The 19,776-nt window shown below is 37.0% G+C and overlaps 6 protein-coding genes across 8 annotated transcripts; 4 read left to right on the plus strand and 2 right to left on the minus strand.

The window, feature by feature from the left end:
* Positions 1-699: 699 nt before the first annotated feature.
* Positions 700-3,493, minus strand: LOC106440514 (cysteine-rich receptor-like protein kinase 17). Of its 2 annotated transcripts, XM_013882203.3 has the most exons (7): positions 2,588-3,491; positions 2,362-2,487; positions 2,171-2,271; positions 1,882-2,092; positions 1,544-1,781; positions 1,309-1,462; positions 700-1,215 (listed from the first exon to the last, which is right to left on the minus strand). In XM_013882203.3, the coding sequence occupies exons 1-7, from the start codon at positions 3,444-3,446 to the stop codon at positions 883-885; spliced, it is 2,022 nt and encodes a 673-aa protein (XP_013737657.1). In that variant the 5' UTR covers positions 3,447-3,491; the 3' UTR covers positions 700-882. The 2 variants fall into 2 exon arrangements, with proteins under 2 accessions (XP_013737657.1, XP_048618802.1); XM_048762845.1 differs by lacking the exons at positions 1,882-2,092; positions 2,171-2,271 and having other exon boundaries at positions 2,588-3,493.
* A 1,688-nt stretch (positions 3,494-5,181) lies between these two features.
* LOC106444509 (putative cysteine-rich receptor-like protein kinase 20) lies at positions 5,182-8,103 on the plus strand. The gene is made up of 6 exons (XM_022717723.1): positions 5,182-5,980; positions 6,071-6,411; positions 6,943-7,003; positions 7,233-7,470; positions 7,554-7,707; positions 7,786-8,103. Exons 1-6 carry the CDS (start codon positions 5,182-5,184, stop codon positions 8,101-8,103), a joined length of 1,911 nt encoding a protein of 636 aa, XP_022573444.1.
* A 685-nt stretch (positions 8,104-8,788) lies between these two features.
* Positions 8,789-9,958, plus strand: BNAA03G45880D. Its single transcript, XM_013882207.3, has 5 exons — positions 8,789-9,024; positions 9,153-9,219; positions 9,301-9,349; positions 9,476-9,520; positions 9,672-9,958. The coding sequence occupies exons 1-5, from the start codon at positions 8,815-8,817 to the stop codon at positions 9,736-9,738; spliced, it is 438 nt and encodes a 145-aa protein (XP_013737661.1). The 5' UTR covers positions 8,789-8,814; the 3' UTR covers positions 9,739-9,958.
* LOC106440516 (eukaryotic translation initiation factor 3 subunit A) lies at positions 9,672-14,572 on the plus strand. Of its 2 annotated transcripts, none has more exons than XM_022716871.2 (13): positions 9,672-9,791; positions 10,857-10,944; positions 11,050-11,438; positions 11,512-11,727; positions 11,798-12,166; positions 12,249-12,278; positions 12,363-12,590; positions 12,683-12,844; positions 12,933-13,145; positions 13,231-13,560; positions 13,636-13,734; positions 13,816-14,005; positions 14,088-14,572. In XM_022716871.2, exons 2-13 carry the CDS (start codon positions 10,899-10,901, stop codon positions 14,354-14,356), a joined length of 2,541 nt encoding a protein of 846 aa, XP_022572592.1. In that variant the 5' UTR covers positions 9,672-9,791; positions 10,857-10,898; the 3' UTR covers positions 14,357-14,572. The 2 variants fall into 2 exon arrangements, with proteins under 2 accessions (XP_022572592.1, XP_022572593.1); XM_022716872.2 differs by having other exon boundaries at positions 14,097-14,572.
* A 689-nt stretch (positions 14,573-15,261) lies between these two features.
* LOC125590018 (putative F-box protein At1g30925) lies at positions 15,262-17,377 on the plus strand. The gene has a single exon (XM_048762862.1). It carries the CDS (start codon positions 15,630-15,632, stop codon positions 16,893-16,895), a length of 1,266 nt encoding a protein of 421 aa, XP_048618819.1. The 5' UTR covers positions 15,262-15,629; the 3' UTR covers positions 16,896-17,377.
* Positions 17,378-17,516: 139 nt separating this feature from the next.
* LOC106444510 (gibberellin 20-oxidase-like protein) lies at positions 17,517-19,721 on the minus strand. Its single transcript, XM_013885982.3, has 2 exons — positions 18,450-19,721; positions 17,517-18,374 (listed from the first exon to the last, which is right to left on the minus strand). Exons 1-2 carry the CDS (start codon positions 18,794-18,796, stop codon positions 17,747-17,749), a joined length of 975 nt encoding a protein of 324 aa, XP_013741436.1. The 5' UTR covers positions 18,797-19,721; the 3' UTR covers positions 17,517-17,746.
* Between the last annotated feature and the right edge of the window lie 55 nt (positions 19,722-19,776).

Genomic DNA, 19,776 nt, shown 5'->3' on the forward strand with positions numbered 1-19,776 from the left:
AAAGCAAGGAACAGCTTGATATTTAAGGATAAAGGCTTCACGACAACAGAAGTTATCTCTATGGCTATTAGTGCAGCTCGGGAATGGAACGACAGCCAGTACAAGGCCCCTGTTCTGGGCCGCTCTCAACCAACTAGAACGCTTCCTCAGGAGAATTGTATACTGTTAAGATCTGATGCAGCCTGGTCTGAAGCAAATAATTGCGCAGGGTTTGGATGGATTGTTAAGTCACTGAACAGAACATCTTCCTTCTCCTCCTCGATGCGATTTGTAGGCTCCCCGCTCGTAGCGGAAGGATTGGCTCTCCGTGAGGCTGTGACAAAGTGCAGAGAGCTTGGAATCACTAAGATGAGGTGCGAGTCTGATTGTGATCAACTCATCAAAGCACTGACCTCAGATTTCCCTCTGGCTGCAATCTATGGCAACGTTTCTGATATCAAATCCATTGCTCTATCTTTTGAATGTTTGTCTTTTTCATGGATTTCTCGTGAGAAAAATGGTGAGGCAGATTCATTGGCAAAGCAAGCCTTGTTGGCTGAGATTGCCTTGATGAATTCACCAAACCTTGGCTTTAACATTTAATGAATGAATGAAAGTATGTGTTTCAAAAAAAAAAAAGCAGAACGGATAATCCGTGAATCATTTAAATCGTTCCGGATATTCAAACTAACGAATACTTTTAAAATCGTACGAAGCGAATGCGGATCGAAAACTCAAGTATTTGTACGAGAAGGAGTGGATCACAGGTACGTAAAACTCAAGTATTTGTACGAGACGGAACGGATCTCAAATACGTGAGATTTTTCCGGATATCCGCTCCATGCTCATGCAGCCTTTGTGGAAACTAGAAACAACGTAAACCAAACAGATCATCTTCACTATTCAACGAGGATTAACCTCAGTAATTGTTGCTTCATCCACTGAACAAGTAAAAGACTTGCTGCTCGATTGATTCGGCTCCAATCCCTGGGATGAAGATGTCGTTCCTGATCTGTTCCCGAAAAAAAATCCCGGTGGCAGAGGTACAGGCAGAGTAATAGAGCTTGTTGTGAGCATTTGGTGAATCGTTGACATTGTTGGACGATCTGCAGGATTTTCTTGAACGCACAACAGTCCAATATGAATGTATCTAACAACTTCATCGATGTTACAGTCTTCTTTAATACCAGGATCAATGAGATCAGGCAATGATTTGTCCTCCCAAAGTCTCCAAACCTGTAGATGTTACATAATATGTATTCAGAACTATGATCATTATATAAAATAATTAATCAAAGTTTGAGACTATGTTAGATTCTAATTGCTCACATAAGTGACTAAGTTGTTAACTAAACCATCTATCTGGTAGAAGCTGCTATTCTTTTTGCCACTAATGATCTCAAGAATCAGTACTCCGAAGCTATACACATCTGACTTCATCGAGAACTGTCCATGTGTCACATACTCAGGTGGCATGTAACCGCTGCAAATAAATACATGTTAAATTAGCTGCAACAGAGTTTATTTATCAAACTCCATCAGTTGCATAGATGTATATACTCACAAGGTTCCAACTACTCTTGATGTGTTGTCTACAGTTTGGTCCATTCCAAAGATCCTTGCCATTCCGAAATCAGCAATTTTTGGATTCATATCAGCATCTAACAGAATGTTACTAGCTTTGAGGTCGCGGTGTATGATCTTGAGCCGTGAATCTTGATGAAGATATAAAATCCCACGACTGATCCCACCGATGATGTTGTGTCGCGTTGTCCAGTCTAACAGAATTCTCTTACTAGCGTCTGAATATTTTATGCATAATCACAATTGTCTATGTAAAATAAGAAGAAACAAAAAAAATAAAACTATATCTTAAGAGTTAAAATTTAGAAACCAACTGACCAACGAGGAAATAATCAAGGCTTTTGTTGGGAACAAACTCATAGACGAGTAACTTTTCTTCTCCTTGTAGTGAAAACCCAAGAAGTCTAACCAGATTCCTATGTTGAAGTTTTGCAACAACAACAACCTCATTCTTGAACTCTCCCTCACCTTGTCCTGATGTTTTGGACAGTCTCTTTACTGCAACTTCAGTTCCATTCATGAGAATGCCCTTTATAAATGAAGCATCATCATTTCATTATTTCCTCTGGAAAGAAGCAATATAGGTGGGAAGAGAGAGTATATATACCTTGTAAACCTCACCAAATCCACCTGCACCAAGCTTGTTGGCCTCAGAAAAATTGCTCGTCGCAGCTTCAATTGTCTTGAAATCAAATTGAACAGATTCCGCTTCATTCAAGAACCAACATTAAGCTCGTTAAAAAAATGTTCCTAGGCCGTGAGATTCTTAATATTACAATACCAATCAAGGCAACTCACTTGGAAGTTGCATGTCTTGGTTTTTCTTTTTCCTCTTGAAAACAACAAGGCCTACAGAAATCAATACTATGGTAACAACAATACCTACAACTATCGCTAGAATAATACCTACTGAGACCTTTTTATCTGCACAAAACCACCAGTTCACAAGAAAAAACATAAATACACAAAAAAAAAAATCAATAAAAACAAGAACTGCTCTGGAATGGTTTCTAAAGTGACTTGCCTTTCTTGGTTATATTAGTCAGATTAGCTACAGAAGGACTCTTTGGAGGCGGCAGTGAAGGCGGATGTTGAGCATTAATATTATCAAAAGCACCAGAGAAATTATACAACTCCCACCGGAAAAAGCAACTTGGCCGCAATAAAATGGTGCCTCTCTTCGTATGAAACCATTTCTTATAGTAATCAACGCTTGTCTCTAGACAAAGACTACAATCTTTTGAAGAAATATCTGGAGTGCATTGCAGCAACACCAATATGTTCCCATAAACCGGCACTGGAGCTACATCCTTTGAATAGTATTTACCAGACAATGATAAAGAAGAAGTAGATGAACTGTTTCTAACCGAGGAAGAGATTCTTGTGATCATAGGAAGCACTAACCCGTCCCAGACACTATCAAACTCCTTCTGGTTTTCCTCTCTTATGTCATTTTGATTATAGAACGGTGTAATAGGCTCTAAGGCGAGGACCCCAGAGAAGGACTTACTAGAGTAGCGAACAAGGCAAATGAACTCGTCACCTGACCATACGAAAGCCTCTGTCTGGTTCAGACATGTATTTAGTATACTATCTGAGGCTTCTTGGATACAGTAGGAGCAAGCTTGTGGTTCAGCATCCGGAGCACACATCCCCAATGCATAGACTCTGTCAGGGCCTACCCCGATGGAGCCGTTGAAGTAGCCGGCGTGAGCCGTGACGTTAGAAGCAAGAGTAGAGTTGATGAGAAGGCGGTTTTTGTCATATGGACTATTGAGTTTGAAAGTCCCAGCAGCTTCGTTACAAGTTTGTGCAGAAACAAAAATGGGAGTGGAGCTTATGAGTAGGAAGCAGAGGATTGATACAGAGCTCTTCTTTCCCATTTTTTTCTTGATTTGATTATTTAGATAATGATTGTGTGTTAAAGTATGTGGTTCTTATCAGAAGTTTGTATTAGTCTTGCTTGAATGGCACATGCACATTAATGAGAAAGTGACAACTTTGAATTATTGTGGAAGACTTTTGGAATCTTATAAGTCAACTTTGATTGTAGGTGAGGGAAATTAATGAGAATAACATACAGTTGAGCCTAACTTAATACCACTAGAACATAATAGAACATTTACCTTTTACCCCTTCATATTAACAGTAGCATCTAATAATAAAATACATTCGGTCTATCAAATAAGTCCGTTACCAATAGTAATATCCTTTAGGGCTCATCAGTTGCTTGTCAGTCAAGAACAAATATCAAGTTTTGAAGAAACCGGCTTGAACCACTCTTGGAAGCAAGGGAACAGCATAGAGGACTAACACCATTTTGGGTTTACGAAAGAAGGATAGATTTTAGCTTCAGATTCAACGAGGACTAACACTTGCGATCGATGCATCATCAACAGAGCAAGCAAAGGACACGATAGGAGACGAACCTTGCAGCAATCTCTCGGCTAATGGGTCTGATGCAGATCTGTCCCTGAAAAAAAAACAAGGTTGCTGAGGCACAGGCAGAGTAACTGAAGTATTAGGTTAGCATTCGAAATATTGTGGACATTCGAAATACTCCTGTACTGTAAACCGTTCCATGTGGAACAATGGTGAAGAAAGCAGAGAATGACCGGTTCGAGTAGCGTGCGAAGCAAGTTTTGTCACATGACCATGAGAAAAACAGACGGCTCGAACCAAATTGAGAGGTTTCCAGCTTCCATTTTCGCCAGATGCAAAAGTAAAGAGAAATCTTAAAGCATACGATCTCAACAACAACAACAACAAGTGTCGCAGCAATAAATCCGTAACAGTGTTTCCCGTCCCTATGTTTACTATCATTAGCTAGACCAGACTCACTCTCCCAATGTTCCACAAGTTAATTTGAATTTGCTGTAAATATCATTCCTATAGCTTGAATTCAACATGTAGGTATCAGAGATTACAAGTTGCCGGTAACATCCTGTTGGACGCTGATATGAACCCCAAAGTTACAGATTTTGGAATGGCCCAAACGAATGCCAATACATGATGAGTGGTTAGAACCTAGTAAGTTTTTCTCTTGCCGTGTATTTGCCTCTCTAAACCGTAATATGCTTCTGTTAACTCAATATTTAACTATTTTTTTACCAAAAAAAAATATATATATTTAACTATTTAAGTATTTTGGCAGTGGTTATATCTCTCCTGAGTATGCGATGTATGGCCAGTTCTCCATGATATCAGATGTCTATAGTTTTTGAGATTATAAGCGGCAAGAAGAACGGTGATCACTATCAAATAGATGGTGGTGTTAACACTATGGTTAATAAACAGAGGTTAATACAAGTCCACACACACACAAAAGTTAATAAATAAATACTCGGTATTGGAATTTGGAGAGAAGTATGCGTTTGATTAGTGGATGTCAAACATATTATGTTTGAATGTTGTTTGTTTATTATGAATTAGTTGACGCCAAAAGAAGTTGACATTGTCTTGCAAGACATAACATTTCTTTACACAGAAGTATTAGCTGGTTTCTTCACTTTAGTGTTTGTTTTTTCTTTCTGTCCTTAATTTATTACGATTGCATCAAGATTTGTTTAGACTCATAAATTCATAATCAAACAAACAAATGAAGGAAAGGAGAAGACAATGTCTAGCTATGCCTGTTTTTGTTCTCTCTTCCTTCTTGCCTTCCTTGCAAGCTTAAGATCTTCTGCACAGCAACAAAACCCTACTTACATCTACCATATTTGTCCCAATACGACAACTTACCCCAAAAACAGCACATACTCCTCCAATCTTGGAACCCTTTTGTCCTCTCTTTCTTCTAACCGTCCCTCCTTTTCAAATGGATTCTACAGCACCGCCGCAGGTCGGAGCCCTGACGTGGTATTCGGACTCTTCCTATGCCGGGGAGATACCTCGGCGGAAGACTGTCATGACTGCGTCGTCTTTGCGGTCAACGACACTCTGTTTCGATGTCCAGAAGAAAAAGGAGCCCTGGTATGGTATGACCAGTGCATGCTTCGATACGCTGACCAGAATTTTTTCCTGGACCCTTCACTCCAAAATAGGACAAACGGAATAATCTTGTATAACAACATTCTCAATGTTACGTTTAGCAACCCATCCCAGTTCTCAGATTCGGTTATGTCCATACTAATCGATACGGCCATAGTGGCGGCGAGTAGTTCTAAGAAGTTCGATGCGAGAAAGGTCAATATATCTTCATCTCAGAGTTTGTACGGCATGGTTCAGTGCATTCCTGATCTGACGAGAGATGACTGTTTGCGTTGTCTGCAGCAGACCATTAATGAGTTGACCATCAGTGAATCACCCACTAACAAAACTGGGGGACGACTTCTTGGGGCAAGTTGTAGTTCAAGATACGAGCTTTACCCGTTCTTCAACGAAACCGCCACTATATCAATCCCTTCACCACGACTTGGTGTGCACATTAGCTTTCCCTTGACTACTTTGTTAGAGCAAGGGTTTTGTATGTTAATATGAGGCCAACTATATTTATGTGTGTATACAGGAGAAGGGGGAAGGTCCACTGTCGTAATCATCATCGCTGTTGTTGTTCCAGTCGCAGCGGTTTTTCTTCTCTTTGTAGCTGTGTTTCTTGTCCGGGCTAAGAAAACAAGGACGGTTTATGAGACGGAACCACTTGCTCAAGGTACAAGACTCTTTTCAAATGATTTGAATATTCAACTGTGTTCTTATCTTAATTCAGCTGTTGAAATTGTTTCTATAGGCAATGATGATATTACCGCTTCAGGATCACTTCAGTTTGAGTTTAAGGCGATTGAGGCAGCAACAGATAAGTTTTCACTGAGTAATAAGCTTGGTCAAGGTGGATTCGGCCAAGTCTACAAGGTATATAGCATTTTTAGGGCTTCTTCCGTAGATATTTTATCTACAAGTATCATCCAATAGATAACTAAGATAAGATATATAGTTTAGAGTTTTGAACCTTGGAAACGTTTTAAGTTTTGTGAACTGTTGTAGAAAGCCTTACCACTCTCTCAGCTTTGAACATTGAGATGTATGGGATACATGTTATTCATGTTTGGAATTAAAACACACAACAATACAACAAACCATGTATTTAACCTTCCCCCACTACTATGTTTTCCCCGGGTTCTGAATTGAGTCTTGCACGCAGACTTTGAGCATTTTAGATGTATGGGATTAGGTGCAACAAACTGGTAACTGAAAATCCTATATACATAATCGCATTACGATAACACATAAACTTCTTCCTCATCCCTTGTTATACAGAGAATATAATAAACTGTAGTCGTTCATATATTCCTTCATTTATAAAACTGCATTTGAGTACATTTTTATCTTTGCGGACATTTCCGATTCTTGTGATTGTTGTAAGACATATGGTAATCCATGTAGGGTACATTTCCTAGTGGAATACAAGTTGCAGTGAAGAGGCTATCAAAGACATCAGGACAAGGTGAAAGAGAGTTCGAAAACGAAGTTGTTGTTGTGGCAAAACTACAACATAGAAATTTGGTAAGACTTCTTGGGTTTTGTCTGGAAGGAGACGAGAAAATACTTGTCTACGAGTTTGTGCCCAACAAAAGCCTTGATTATTTTCTTTTTGGTAAGTTCAGTTTAATACATAGCCTAATATATTCTTTTCAAATTGCATGCCATTCTTTGTTTTAAGTACGATTGTGCAGACTCTACGATGCAGGGCCAGCTGGACTGGAAGAAAAGGTACAAGATCATTGGAGGAATTGCAAGAGGAATTCTTTATCTTCATCAAGATTCACGACTTACAATTATACATCGTGACCTCAAAGCCGGTAATATTCTTTTGGATGCTGGTATGAACCCGAAAGTTGCCGATTTTGGAATGGCCAGAATTTTTGAAATGGACCAAACAGAAGCGAATACTAAAAGAGTAGTGGGAACATAGTAAGTTTTTCTCTTGTCATGTATTACGTTTCTTTAGTTTGTATATACTTCAATATTAACTCAACGTTTAAGAATTGTTGCAGTGGTTACATGTCTCCTGAGTATGCCATGTATGGTCAGTTCTCCATGAAATCGGATGTGTATAGTTTTGGGGTTTTAGTTCTAGAGATTATAAGCGGCAAGAAGAACAGTAGTCTCTACCAAATGGACGGTAGTGTCGGCAACTTGGTTACATATGTGAGTTTAAACACTTACAGAATTTTTCCATGTTTATTTAATAGTGACCAAAGTTCTAACTATTAAAATGTTCAATAGACTTGGAGGCTATGGAGCAATGGATCACCATTAGAGCTCATGGATCCGTCCTTTCGAGATAACTATCTAACAAACGAAATTATCAGGTGCATTCATATTGCTTTACTATGTGTTCAAGAAGATGTTGAAGATCGACCAACAATGTCAGCAATCGTCCAGATGCTCACTACTAGTTCAATCGCTCTAGCCGCACCTAGACCACCTGGATTTTTCTTCCGAAGCAGGCATGAACAAGCAGGGAGAGCAGGTCCATGTACGGATGCGTCTGCTCTCTGTTCAATCGACGATGCTTCTATTACTAGTCTAGCTCCTCGTTGACGGCACAAGCAATTCGTAAATCTAACATTTTGATATTTGATTCTAAACTATTAAGCATCGTCTATGAACAAAAATTCGTTAAAGGTAACTGTTTTAAAGTTTGGTCATATATAGCTCGACCAGACTAATCCGTATGAATATTCCGTCAGATTTCAAAGAAAGACGGAACACATGTTTTGAAACCAATCAGAAGAGTTAAGCAAAAAGAAACTTACTTTGAAGCTCAATTGCTTATTTTCGGAATTTTCCAAGGAAATTAGCAGTATGGTGATAATGAGTAATGAGTCAATAAGTCCTACTAAGATTAGATGATTCAGATAATGTCTGTTGAGTATAATCTAGTTCTTAACAATGAAATCACTAGAATGACCTAGAAGCCTAACAGGATTTTTACGTTGAATTTTTGCTACAAGAAACACAGGGATTTGAGTTGTCACTTTCAGTTTCTTTTGCTGTACGAAAATGACCAAATGTCATTGAATATTCAACATAAGACTTTAGAAGATGATCTCAGTTGCCGTTGAGACTTTCGGTTAAGTAAACTTGGTTTTCTAATAGCCGGTACAGTGTGTGAGTTGTTTTCTTTGTTTAATTTAGGGTGATATATGTAACAATAAAAGAGTAGTGGGGTGATTTTGTCATTTCCAAAAACTTGGAGAACAGATAAAATAAATGAATAACTGACGCCACCGGAATTAACTATTGGGAAAAATGGACGCCGGAGCTGAAGTTGAAGTTGATGTGGACCGGACGGTGGATGCGGGATCTGGGTCGAAGAAAGCCAGCGGCGGAAGATCGGAGCCGTCTTCTTCGAGTCAGGGGGAGATATTGAGAACGCTTGCTACGGTGGAGAAGGATTCACAAGCAATCGCGGAGAGCTTCTCGTCTCTCTTCGTTTCCCTCCGGTCGACTCTCTCTGAGGTTAGGATAAAGAACCAGTTTTTTTGTTTGTGTTCATGTTTTGAGCTCTGTGATCGCATCTCTAGTTGTCCGTAAACATTGCAAAGTTTGATCTCTTTGTTTGTTTGTGTGGCTAATGGTGGTTATAGGCTACAGGAAGCTCAGTTGATCACATGACTTGCTTTGGAGATGCAGCTGGACGCCTTCAGGAAACCGGTAACGTTAGACTGCTTTTCTTTTGTATGAATGAATGAAGAATCAACTTTAACTGCGTTTCTTTTTCTTTTTTTTTTGCAGCTCTAGATGCATCTACTAAAGGGAACCGTTACATCAACTCTTGCCTCAGGTACTTATCCTAGAGAACACCGAGAGTATGTTTCCAAATATGATTGCTTCGTATCTGTTCCTTAACTTTCAAATGCATTCGCGGTTATGATTTGTGAACGACTTCTTATATTGTTCAAATGTGCAGATTAAACGAGGAAATTAAAGGTGTTGATATTCTGGCGGCTCGGTTGTATCCTTAATATGGTTCTTTGTGTGTCACCCTTCTGTTTGAATGTTGTACACAGAGAGACAAAGACTACTACTATGTTTAGCTCAAAGCTTTGTTAATTGTGGTTTTAGTTGGAATTTGTTGTACAATCCTTGATAAATCAAATCTGCAGAAAGCACCTGAGGAGAAATGTGGATGTTCTTGACACGGCTGTGAACAAGCTTCTCCGTCCTCCTTGACAAGTCATTATTAGCTTTCATGGACCTGGATCAGTTATCTCTCGTATATAAAGGTTTTGATTGCAACTGATGTTTTTCTTCTTCTTTTGTGACGCAATGTTTTGTGGTGAAACGTTTTTTCCCTTTCTTATGTTGACAAGCAATACGGTCTCTTCATTTGAGTTTTGATTATTCACTTGTCCAAATAATTTAAGATATTGTTCTGATTACTTTATTTATTATATTTTTTTTTTATCAAAAATATTATTGTAATTAGCTATTATAAAAATTATTATGACACCGACATTTTTCCAAATACTCCCTCCGTTTTTTTATATACGACGTTTTAGAAGAATTTTTTTGTTCCAAATTATTTGACGTTTTCAATTTTCTATGTAAAATTTATTACTAATTAATGCTAGATGACCAATGATATTATAGTTTCTATTTTATTATTGGTTAAATTGTGGTTAGGTAAACAATTAATGATTTTTTGTTTAAAAATTAAATGTTTCTTAATCTATGTGCACAATTCTAAAGCGTCATATATAAAAAAACGGAGGGAGTAATATCATAGAGATGTTGAAATAGTAACAAAAAATAATTATTAATATTATAATAAATTATATGAGATTTGTAACTGATTGCACAATTTTGAAAGAAATTAATTGGAGGATAAAATAATACATTATTTACCCTTATGTTTTAGTAAAATTATCATTTCCCATTTGACTTGTTTACCCTCTATTTTTTTTTTCTCTTTTAGTTTTAAGTATTTATAATTTTGCCTTTTTATGTTAACATGTCAAAAAAAATTAAGTATTTGCAATTTTCTCCTTTTTAATGTTGATATTATATGATGTTAGTAAAGGTTACCACAACTGGTAACTCTGAGATATCAAAACCCTAGAAAACAGTTATAACTCTATAAATAAGAATCTCTGTGCCGCATAACTTATTGAATCTTAGCTTCTTCAGATTGATTTGCATCGATTATAGACTACTTTCTGCTGAGTATGTGTTCCATTCCTCGTCTATAAACTTTTTTGACAGTATGAACTGTCCTTCAATTGATTATAGCTCGTGTTTTTTTTTCAAGTTTCAACTTCTCTCTCTTTAAATTGATGCCGTTCTTACAGGTCTAAGTAAGAGTTTTCTGGTTAAACCCTTTAGTCTGAATCATGGCGATTTTTTTCAATCCGGAGAACGCACTAAAGCGTGCAGAAGGTAACTTACACATTGATACCTTGTAGCCCACGTCTTATGATATTTATTTAATCTTTGTTTGACCATGAAGTTTACTTGAATTGAAATTGTGTTGCGCGGTTGCAGAACTTATCAAAGTTGGGCAGAAACAAGATGCTCTCCAGGTACTTCACGATCTCATTACCTCAAGGAGCTTCAGATCTTGGCAGAAACCACACGAGAAGATTATGTTTAGATACGTGGAGCTTTGCGTTGACTTGAAGATGGGACGGTTTGCTAAAGATGGATTGATCCAGTACCGTAATTCCTGTCAGCAAGTGAACATGACTTCCTTTGAAGAAGTAACCAACCGACTCCTACGTCTTGCTACTGAGAAAGCTGAGCAGACCCTTGATAAGGAGACTCTTGATGTAGATGATCTTGAGGTTACACCATGGTTCAAGTTCTTGTGGGAGACATACCGAACGGTTCTTGAGATATTGCGAAACAACTCAAAGTTGCAAGCCTTGTATGCGGTTAGTTAATAGTACTCCTTGGCCATTAGCATTTTTATTTGATTAATTCATTGTTGATTATTGTTTCTTGTAGATTACGGCACATAAAGCCTTCCAGTTCTGCAAGAAGTACAAAAGACCAACAGAGTTTCGTAGGCTTTGCGAAATTATGAGAAACAATTTGGCGAACCTTGAAAAATACAGAGACCAGAGGGACCGTCCTGACTTGACAGAGCCTGAGACTTTGCAACTTTACCTAGACACAAGATTTGAGCAGTTAAAAGTTGCTGCTGAGCTTGGACTTTGGCAGGTATGTTCGTGTCTTTGTGTAATAGAGAGTGTATAATCGTATATATTCATCATGTACCTTTCTTTTACAGGAAGCTTTTCGCTCTGTTGAAGATATATATGGATTGATGTGCATGGTCAACAAAACGCTTAAGCCATCTTTATTGGTGGTGTATTATTCCAAATTGACTGAGATCTTCTGGACTTCTTCTAGCCATCTTAACCATGCTTATGCATGGTTGAAGTTGTTTAGCTTGCAGAAGAATTTCAATAAGAACTTAAGCCAAAAGGATCTGCAGTTAGTAACATCATCTGTTGTCTTGGCGGCACTCTCTGTTCCACCGTTTGGTCAGGCTCATGGTGCTTACCATTCGGAGTTTCAAACTGAGAAAGAACGCAATTTGAGGATGGCCAATCTCATAGGCTTCAATCTTGAACCTATATCCGAAAGCAGAGATATGGTAACATTGTTATACTGTTATCATGTTACATACTTTGTTGCTTGCTTGCTTACTCTAATTATATCTGTTTCATTTTTTTCAGCTTTCTAGGGAATCACTTCTGTCAGAGTTGGTGAGCATCTCTAAATAGAATTGTTACTTTTGTGATATTTTAATTTTTTGTGGTGTTTTGATATGATTTATCCTCAATTATTAGGTGTCAAGTGGTGTTTTGAGCTGTGCAACTCAGGAGGTCAAAGATCTTTACCATCAACTAGAGCATGAGTTTCAGCCACTTGATCTCGGTTCCAACACTAAGCCTTTGCTGGATACAATCTCCAAACTAGGTGGGAAGCTGTCAACAGCTCCTTCTTTACCAGAAGTTCATCTCTCCCAATATGTTCCCTCTTTGGAGAAGCTTGCTACTCTGAGGCTACTTCAACATGTAAGTTGCACTCATGTTTTTTTTTGACCAAGTGTGTATATATATCTCCATCATACCACAAATCTTCAACATGTAAGTTGCACTCATTTCAGGTGTCTAAGATGTATCAGACGATGAAAATTCAGTTTCTGGCTCAGCTGGTCCCATTCTTTGACTTGTCAGACGTTGAGAAGATATCAGTTGAAGCTGTGAAACACAATTTTATAGCCATGAAAGTTGATCATGCCAAGGGTTTTGTAACTTTTGGAAATCTGGTTAGTCTATTCTGCATTTAAGTTGTTTTTCTATAACTTTTTGATAGTTTTGAACTTTTGATTGATCTAATTTTGTTTCATGTTTCAGGGTATTGAGTCTGATGAGTTGAGAGACCCCCTGACTTTTTTTGCTGAGACTATGAACAAAGTAAGAGCTATGCTATTCCCTGCTTCAAGTAAGCTTGGTGACGTAGCACCAAATCTAGGGGAGACTGTTGAAAAGGAGCATAAGAGATTGCTTGCTAGGCAATCAATCATTGAAAAGAGGAAGGAGGAACAAGAGCGTCAGCAACTAGAGATGGTATGTTTCTTACATCGGTACATGTGTTAAGGCGTCGATTATCACTTGAGACAAAGTCTCACTGTTCTGTGTTTTTGTTTTGAAGGAACATGAAGAGGAGAAGAGAAAGCTTAAGCTTAGGATGCAAACCAAAGTGGCGGAACAGAAGAGACTTGCCTCAGAGGTTGAGGAGAGGAGGAAACAAAGAATCCTTAGGGAGATAGAGGAGAGGGAGCTTGAGAAAGCTCAGGCTTTGCTAGATAACACTGAGAGACGCCAGATAAACGGAGAAGAAAGGGAGAGGAAGCTCCTTAAACTCGCTAAAACAATGGATTATCTGCAGCGAGCAAAGAGAGAAGAGTCTACCCCTTTGATTGAAGCTGCATATCAGCAACGACTCGTAGAGGAAATAGAATCTCATGAGCATGACCAACAGGTAAACTATTTTTTTAACAGTGGTTTCTGAGTTGAGGCATACAAGGGTCCTTATAGTCTCTTCTGTTTTGTATAGCGTGAGGTCGAGCTTAGCAGAGAACGTCATGAGAGTGACATGAAGGAGAAACGCAGGGTGACTAGAATGTTAAGTTCAGAATCTTTTGTTGAGAATATGGTCAGTGATCATGTCTTCATTATTGCTAATGTTTTGTTCTTATTGTCAAGTAACTCAAATTAAAAAATCTTTTATTTCCAGGAAATATTCCAAAATAGAGTGATTAGGCTTCAAGAAGCTGAGTTTGAGAGACAAAAGAGAGAGAAGGAGGAGCATCTTCAAGCCAGGAAACAAGAGAGGTATGTTAAAAGAAAGCGGATATATTATTCGAAATGTGAAGAGGAAAGAATAAGAAAGCTTCAGGAAGAAGAGGAAGCTCGTAAGCAGAGAGGTAAGCAAGCTTTGTTTTCCATGAATATGCAAATAACATTTGATGTGTATGTTTGAGAAGTGTGACTAAAAGTATTCTTCAGATGCTGCAGGTCCTTCGCAATCGTCTACAAAATACATTCCTAAGTTCAGGCTTAGCCAAGCCACTCAAGTTTCAGGCTCTGCAGATGACCAGTGGGGAAGCAGAAGACTACAACATATTGGCAGGGACAATGCTGCACCTCTGGTCGAAGGAGACCAATGTGGAAACGGAAGTGAGCGACCTGGTGGTGATTCTTGGCGCAGTGAAGAAGGTAGATATGCATTTAGAAGTAGCCGTTCAAGGTCTTCCTTCTCATCAAGAACCTCTTAGCGCTGATGCCTGTGATGTGAAATTTTGGTCTCAGTTCCCATAAAATTAAGAGAGTTCAGTGAAGAAATAATTTTAATCTATTTTAAGACTTGTTTTGCTTGCTCCATCTTGAGCTTACTTGTTCTGTAGTTCATATAATTTTCAGTTGGTTTTTATCTATTAAGTATTTAAGCTGTGTTAGAAAACCTTTTGCATTAAACAGAATTTAGTTTCTAATCTCTCTGTCTCGTTCTCACTTGTGTACAAAGCCATAACTTATTTGATTAATGTCGATTTTCAAACTTTCTAATAACATGATCAGCAAGTAAACACTTAAGATTATTATATCTATACTATTAAAATAGAAGTTACGGTTTTTTTTATGTGTGATTTTTTTATTTGGACCATTCATATAAAAATTATTAAATTGTACATAACTTAATATAATATTTTTAATATCTTTATTTTTATTTGAAATAGTAATAAATAAAAACATTTCTGACAAAATCTTTCAAATATCTTTTAGAATCTTTTAAAAATATATTTTCAAAATTAGTTAATTAAAATTATAATTATCACAAAGTATAATTAGAAACTAAATTTTAGTTTAGTTTTGATTGTAAATAAAAATAATTATTATTTAGAATACTTTTAATAATATTTTAATGATAATAACAATTTTAAATTGATTTAATTTTTAAAATTTAATTTAATAAATATTTTAAAATATGTTTTAAAAATAAATATTCATTTCTATTTCTAGTTAAAAAATATAAATACTTTATCTATGTAGCACATAAATTATGTGATTTTCTTTTATTCTAGACCACTTAGAAGTCATACATTTAAATGTTTTTACCATGTAATACAATAAGTTTACACATTCCTTCATAGATGAAATATTTGATTTTTATTCGTATCGTATATATAAGACTTTAATCTACTGTTATTAACGTTTGTATATTTTATAGCATAACCTAAAATATTTTTGTATTAAAAAAACTTTCATAATTGTGCGGATCAAAATTTAATTTTTCTTTTTAATTGTGCAAGGAGTTTAGTCAAACGTCTACTATTTCTTATAGTTTGTAATATCATAATTATCTACCTTTAGAAAAAAATTGTCTACAATTTCTTTTATCAATTAGGTTAACTATAATTAAGTAAAGTTTAAAGGAGAGCAATAAGATATCCCCATCAATAATAATAATTTTCACTCTTTACTTTCTCGTCTGGAAACCGATTTCTAGGGCTTTCGTTTCTGTACCACAAGTTCAAACCCTTCGAACTCAACATGAGTAGAAGAGAAAACTCATATTCTATCCCCATTGATCTCATCATAGAGATACTCTCTAAATTGCCATACAAATCAATAGCTAGGTTTTCTTGCTTGTCAAAGCAATTGAGGTCCATGCTTGCCAGTCCATATTTCAAGGAGTTGTTCTTCACCAGCTCCCCGGCTCGGCCGCGTCTCTTATTCTACGTTCAACGAGATGGTAACAATTTGGTTTTTTTCTCGTCGTCTCAGCCTCGTAATCTATTTGAGAAGTCGTCATCTCTTGTAGTAACCGCAGACTTTCACATGAAGTTACATAAAGACACGCTTACAAGTTATTGTAGACATGCCTTTGGTTTGGTCTATTTCTCGGGGCTTATGGGGATGGTGATATTTAACCCTAGCACGGGACGGTCGGCTCTTTTACCCAAAGAAGGGATGCTGAGTTCGATAAACTATTTAGGGTATGATCCGGTTGACAAACAGCTTAAGGTATTGTGCATTAACTTTGACAAGTCAGGTCTAATTTTGACACTAGGAGGAACTGGAGACAATTCGTGGAGGGAGATCTCTTGTCCCTTAAACCATTTTTCTACGCGTGGTTGGTCCGAAGAGATATGCATCAATGGGGTTTTGTATTACTTTTCTACACAAAACAATGGACGTTCTTATCTGATTGTTTGCTTTCATATTAGGTCTGAGGAATTTAAGTTTATCTACAAAGATTTCTTCGAACGAAAAAAAAGAACATCCACTGGTTTGATTCGTGATGGGGGTAATACTAAACTGATAAACTATAAGGGTAAACTAGGTGTGATTACTCTAGAGTATGATTATAACCCTTTGGATTGTGATCATAGTAACCCCAAGGGTAGAAAGTGTTCCCTTAAGTTGTGTGTGTCAGTTATAAAGGATTTTGAAAACCCAAACTCGGAATGGTCGGACCATTTCTACACTTTTTGGAAGACAAATCAATTCTTTGAATTCAGTCATGTTTCCGCTTTTTGGGGGAACCAAGTCGTTGATGGGGATGTTTCTGTTGTTGGAGTGACTGCCACAGGTGACATTGTTTTGTATATGAATGAAGCATCTAAGCCGCTTTATGTTTTCTACCTCAATATCGAAAGAAACACTCTCCAACGAGTTGAATTCCGAACTATTAACCATGAAGCTTTAGAGAAATGTAGTAGCAAAGTTATACTCTCTGTGGAACACGTAGAGGATCTTAACTTTATTAATATGGAGACGACATATGCTGCGTCGACATATAAGCCAATTGCGTAAAGCAACGACAACACTACAGCAAACATCATCTTAATTAGGCTCGCATGTTTTGAAGGCATTTTTGGTCTCAGTTCCCATAAAATAAGAATTTTGTGAAGAAATAATTTAAACTATTTTAAGACTCGTTTTGTTTGCTTCACTTTGAGCTCTCTTGTTCGCTAGTTTATAGACTTTTCAGTTGATTTTTATCAGTATTTAAGCTGCGTATGAAAACCTTTTGCATTAAACAGCATTTATTTTCTAATTTCTCTTTTATGTTCTCACTTGTTACTCATAGAAACCAAAAAAAAAAAGAGATTCATCAGGCAAGAGAAAAAGTTGCTAAATATCTAAGTTTATTCAGTGACATATGGCTCCACTTATTAAGTAATAATAATACTGATTATCTTAGAAGTGGAAGCATGCTTTAGGTCAACTGTGGTTCTTATAAAGTATTTGGGGGATGAAACAGTTAGGCTCAAGAAAGTCCAAGAGAAGATACCTTTAAACCTAAAGGAAGAAAGTTGTGTTTAGCGTTGCTCAAGTCTTTTTCAGGACGCAATCACTCATGGGCCACATTTATGCTTCTTTGTTCACCACTTAAGCTGAATCTAGCTTGACGACTACTACTCCCACTTTGAATAAACATGATAAAAAAACATTACTTTAGATGGTTATAGAAAGACTCAGCCAAAAGGTTTTCCACATATATATAAGATTATAAGAATCCAAAAGCAGCTTTGGATTCCACTAGCTAATATTTTGATATTGCATGACACTCACAAGTCACAACAACTGTAAGCTCTTTCCCCTTTCTTAACCAGGAACCGGTTTAGTGATCTCTAAACCGGGATACTAGTGTGTTTTCTCTCTCAAGGATCATCATGTTCAGGCAGTGTTAGTCCAGCAAAGTCTTTAACAGTGTAACCTATCCTCTCAAACTTCCCTACTTCATTACTCTGTCTGAACTTCAGATACTCCGAACACTTGAACGCCTTGTATCTCCTGCAATTTCCCTCCCCAACTATTTCTTGCGGCGCAAGTATCACTTTCTCATCCTCAAAACAGAGGAAAAACCCTAGAGACACTCTGTTCACCAGCTTTCTCAATACAACTCGATGTTCAGACGATCTCAGCCGTCCGTTACTCCACGCCTGCATAAGATCGCCAATGTTAACAACAAGCAGATCATCTCCCGGATTTATATCAATCCAGTTCCCTTCCTTTGACCTCATCTGAAGTCCACCAACTGAATCTTGATAGACTATTGTTATGCAACTCATATCCGTGTGCATCCCAAGACCTTCAACGAGCTCTTCTTGCTTCTCTACATCTTGTGGAGGCGTGTAGTTCACTAGTCTTAAGTATCCATGACAATTACTAAACTCATTTTGGTAGAATCTCTTCCCAGTTTCCTCTCCTAAGATCATCATCAAGAGTATCTCCACTAGTCTTTTGGACAATTCCGCCATTTTATCGCCATATTCTTGTAGTGTTTCACTAAACAACAGAGAAGTAAGAGGGTTAACAAGTAAAGACAAAGAAAAAACATAAAATATGTCTAGTACTGACAACCTTAACTCTGGCTTTTCATGCTCTTGGAACAAAACATCAGCGGAAGCTTTAGCAGAGCTGGAGAAATCAGGTCCAGAGACAACGAGGCTTTCGAAATAAGGAGAGGCGATGTGCCGAGGGGTATAAGAGAAGGGACCAAGCTTGAGCTTTGAGTCAAGAGGAGCACTGAAAACATCTCTGGACAAGGAATAGATTCTGCTGAACATCTCTTTAGAGATTCCATGATTGGTGACATAGAAGAATCCCCACTCTTTGCAGGCCTGAGAAAGAGAAGACAGAACAGAGGACTGAATCGGTTGTGTTAAGTCTAACACAGGAAGCTGCAGAGAGCTATGAAGTTCAGACATTATATTCTATTTTTAGTTGTCTTTTAAGAGTTTAGGGGTAAAGGAGTAGGGGTAAGCTATGCTATACATAGGGGTATATAAACTAATGACATTATAAAAAGAGGCTTTTTAGATATAAATCTATCAGAGGAAAATGCTTAACAGTGAAATCCACATCTGGTTAACTAATTATTTTTGTATTATAAAAATAGAAAGGATGATAGTTTACAATAACTTGATTGTGACATTTAAAACTTTGGCTATAATTTCATTACTTTCAGCCGTTGAAGTCAAAGACACATTTAGGGAGGGTATTCAACTAAGAGTTTTGGTTGATTGGTATTAAAATGAAAAATCTATTGTTATTCAAATGAAGATTTAAAAAAACACTTTAGAATCCAGTGTTATTGAACTTGTCATTTTAACAAACATTTTGAAATCCACTGTTATTGAACAAAATTTAAATTGAAGATTTTAGAGTGTTTTAAATGTTTTGAAGGTGTTAGAGGGGTTTCTTAGTTATAAAAATAAAAACTCAAATCCTATGATTTTAAATGAGTAACTAGAGTTCTTTAAGAAAAATCACGCCAAATTTTAATATTCATCTAAAATTATCTAAAAACTCACTAAAACCAAACCACTTCAAATTTCAGATTCAATACATCCTCCTTAAGCTGTTGCTGAAAGTTGTGAAGATCATATATTCTCAATTTATGTGAAACGGGTGAATAGATTCATGAAAAAGAATATTTATTCATAAAAGCATACAAAAGAGTCATTTTGTAACACTTCAGATCATGGATCATGTCTTCTCTTCTGAAAAAAAAAAAAAATCAAAAGGTTTAGTTTATAACATACAACTTACATTAAGTGGTGTTCAAATCTCCATGGAATAAAATCAATTAAATCTGAGTGCATTAACGAAGTTTGTTCCTATGAATATTTGATACTTCTGACGTTTAGCTCTGCATATTTTTTGAAAAAATAATGAAATCTGAGTG

The sequence above is a fragment of the Brassica napus genome, chromosome A3, assembly GCF_020379485.1.
Source record: "Brassica napus cultivar Da-Ae chromosome A3, Da-Ae, whole genome shotgun sequence".
NCBI classification, from domain to species: domain Eukaryota; kingdom Viridiplantae; phylum Streptophyta; class Magnoliopsida; order Brassicales; family Brassicaceae; genus Brassica; species Brassica napus.

What these genes read in the sequence shown, in the direction of transcription:
- LOC106444510 (XM_013885982.3), bottom strand. Translation starts at nt 18,796, where the DNA reads ATGTCTGAACTTCATAGCTCTCTGCAGCTTCCTGTGTTAGACTTAACA. An exon ending in CATGAAAAGCCAGAGTTAAG is followed by an intron (nt 18,375 to 18,449) that starts GTTGTCAGTACT and finishes TCTGTTGTTTAG; the next exon opens with TGAAACACTACAAGAATATG.
- LOC106444509 (XM_022717723.1), top strand. Translation starts at nt 5,182, where the DNA reads ATGTCTAGCTATGCCTGTTTTTGTTCTCTCTTCCTTCTTGCCTTCCTT. An exon ending in GATTCGGCCAAGTCTACAAG is followed by an intron (nt 6,412 to 6,942) that starts GTATATAGCATT and finishes TAATCCATGTAG; the next exon opens with GGTACATTTCCTAGTGGAAT. An exon ending in ATCAAAGACATCAGGACAAG is followed by an intron (nt 7,004 to 7,232) that starts GTGAAAGAGAGT and finishes ACGATTGTGCAG; the next exon opens with ACTCTACGATGCAGGGCCAG.
- LOC106440516 (XM_022716871.2), top strand. Translation starts at nt 10,899, where the DNA reads ATGGCGATTTTTTTCAATCCGGAGAACGCACTAAAGCGTGCAGAAG. An exon ending in CTCTGAGGCTACTTCAACAT is followed by an intron (nt 12,591 to 12,682) that starts GTAAGTTGCACT and finishes CACTCATTTCAG; the next exon opens with GTGTCTAAGATGTATCAGAC. An exon ending in AGCGTCAGCAACTAGAGATG is followed by an intron (nt 13,146 to 13,230) that starts GTATGTTTCTTA and finishes TTTGTTTTGAAG; the next exon opens with GAACATGAAGAGGAGAAGAG.
- BNAA03G45880D (XM_013882207.3), top strand. Translation starts at nt 8,815, where the DNA reads ATGGACGCCGGAGCTGAAGTTGAAGTTGATGTGGACCGGACGGTGGAT. An exon ending in TCCGGTCGACTCTCTCTGAG is followed by an intron (nt 9,025 to 9,152) that starts GTTAGGATAAAG and finishes TGGTGGTTATAG; the next exon opens with GCTACAGGAAGCTCAGTTGA. An exon ending in TACATCAACTCTTGCCTCAG is followed by an intron (nt 9,350 to 9,475) that starts GTACTTATCCTA and finishes TCAAATGTGCAG; the next exon opens with ATTAAACGAGGAAATTAAAG.
- LOC106440514 (XM_013882203.3), bottom strand. Translation starts at nt 3,446, where the DNA reads ATGGGAAAGAAGAGCTCTGTATCAATCCTCTGCTTCCTACTCATAAGC. An exon ending in CCAAGACATGCAACTTCCAA is followed by an intron (nt 2,272 to 2,361) that starts GTGAGTTGCCTT and finishes TCTTGAATGAAG; the next exon opens with CGGAATCTGTTCAATTTGAT. An exon ending in CCTTGATTATTTCCTCGTTG is followed by an intron (nt 1,782 to 1,881) that starts GTCAGTTGGTTT and finishes TAAAATATTCAG; the next exon opens with ACGCTAGTAAGAGAATTCTG.
- LOC125590018 (XM_048762862.1), top strand. Translation starts at nt 15,630, where the DNA reads ATGAGTAGAAGAGAAAACTCATATTCTATCCCCATTGATCTCATCATA.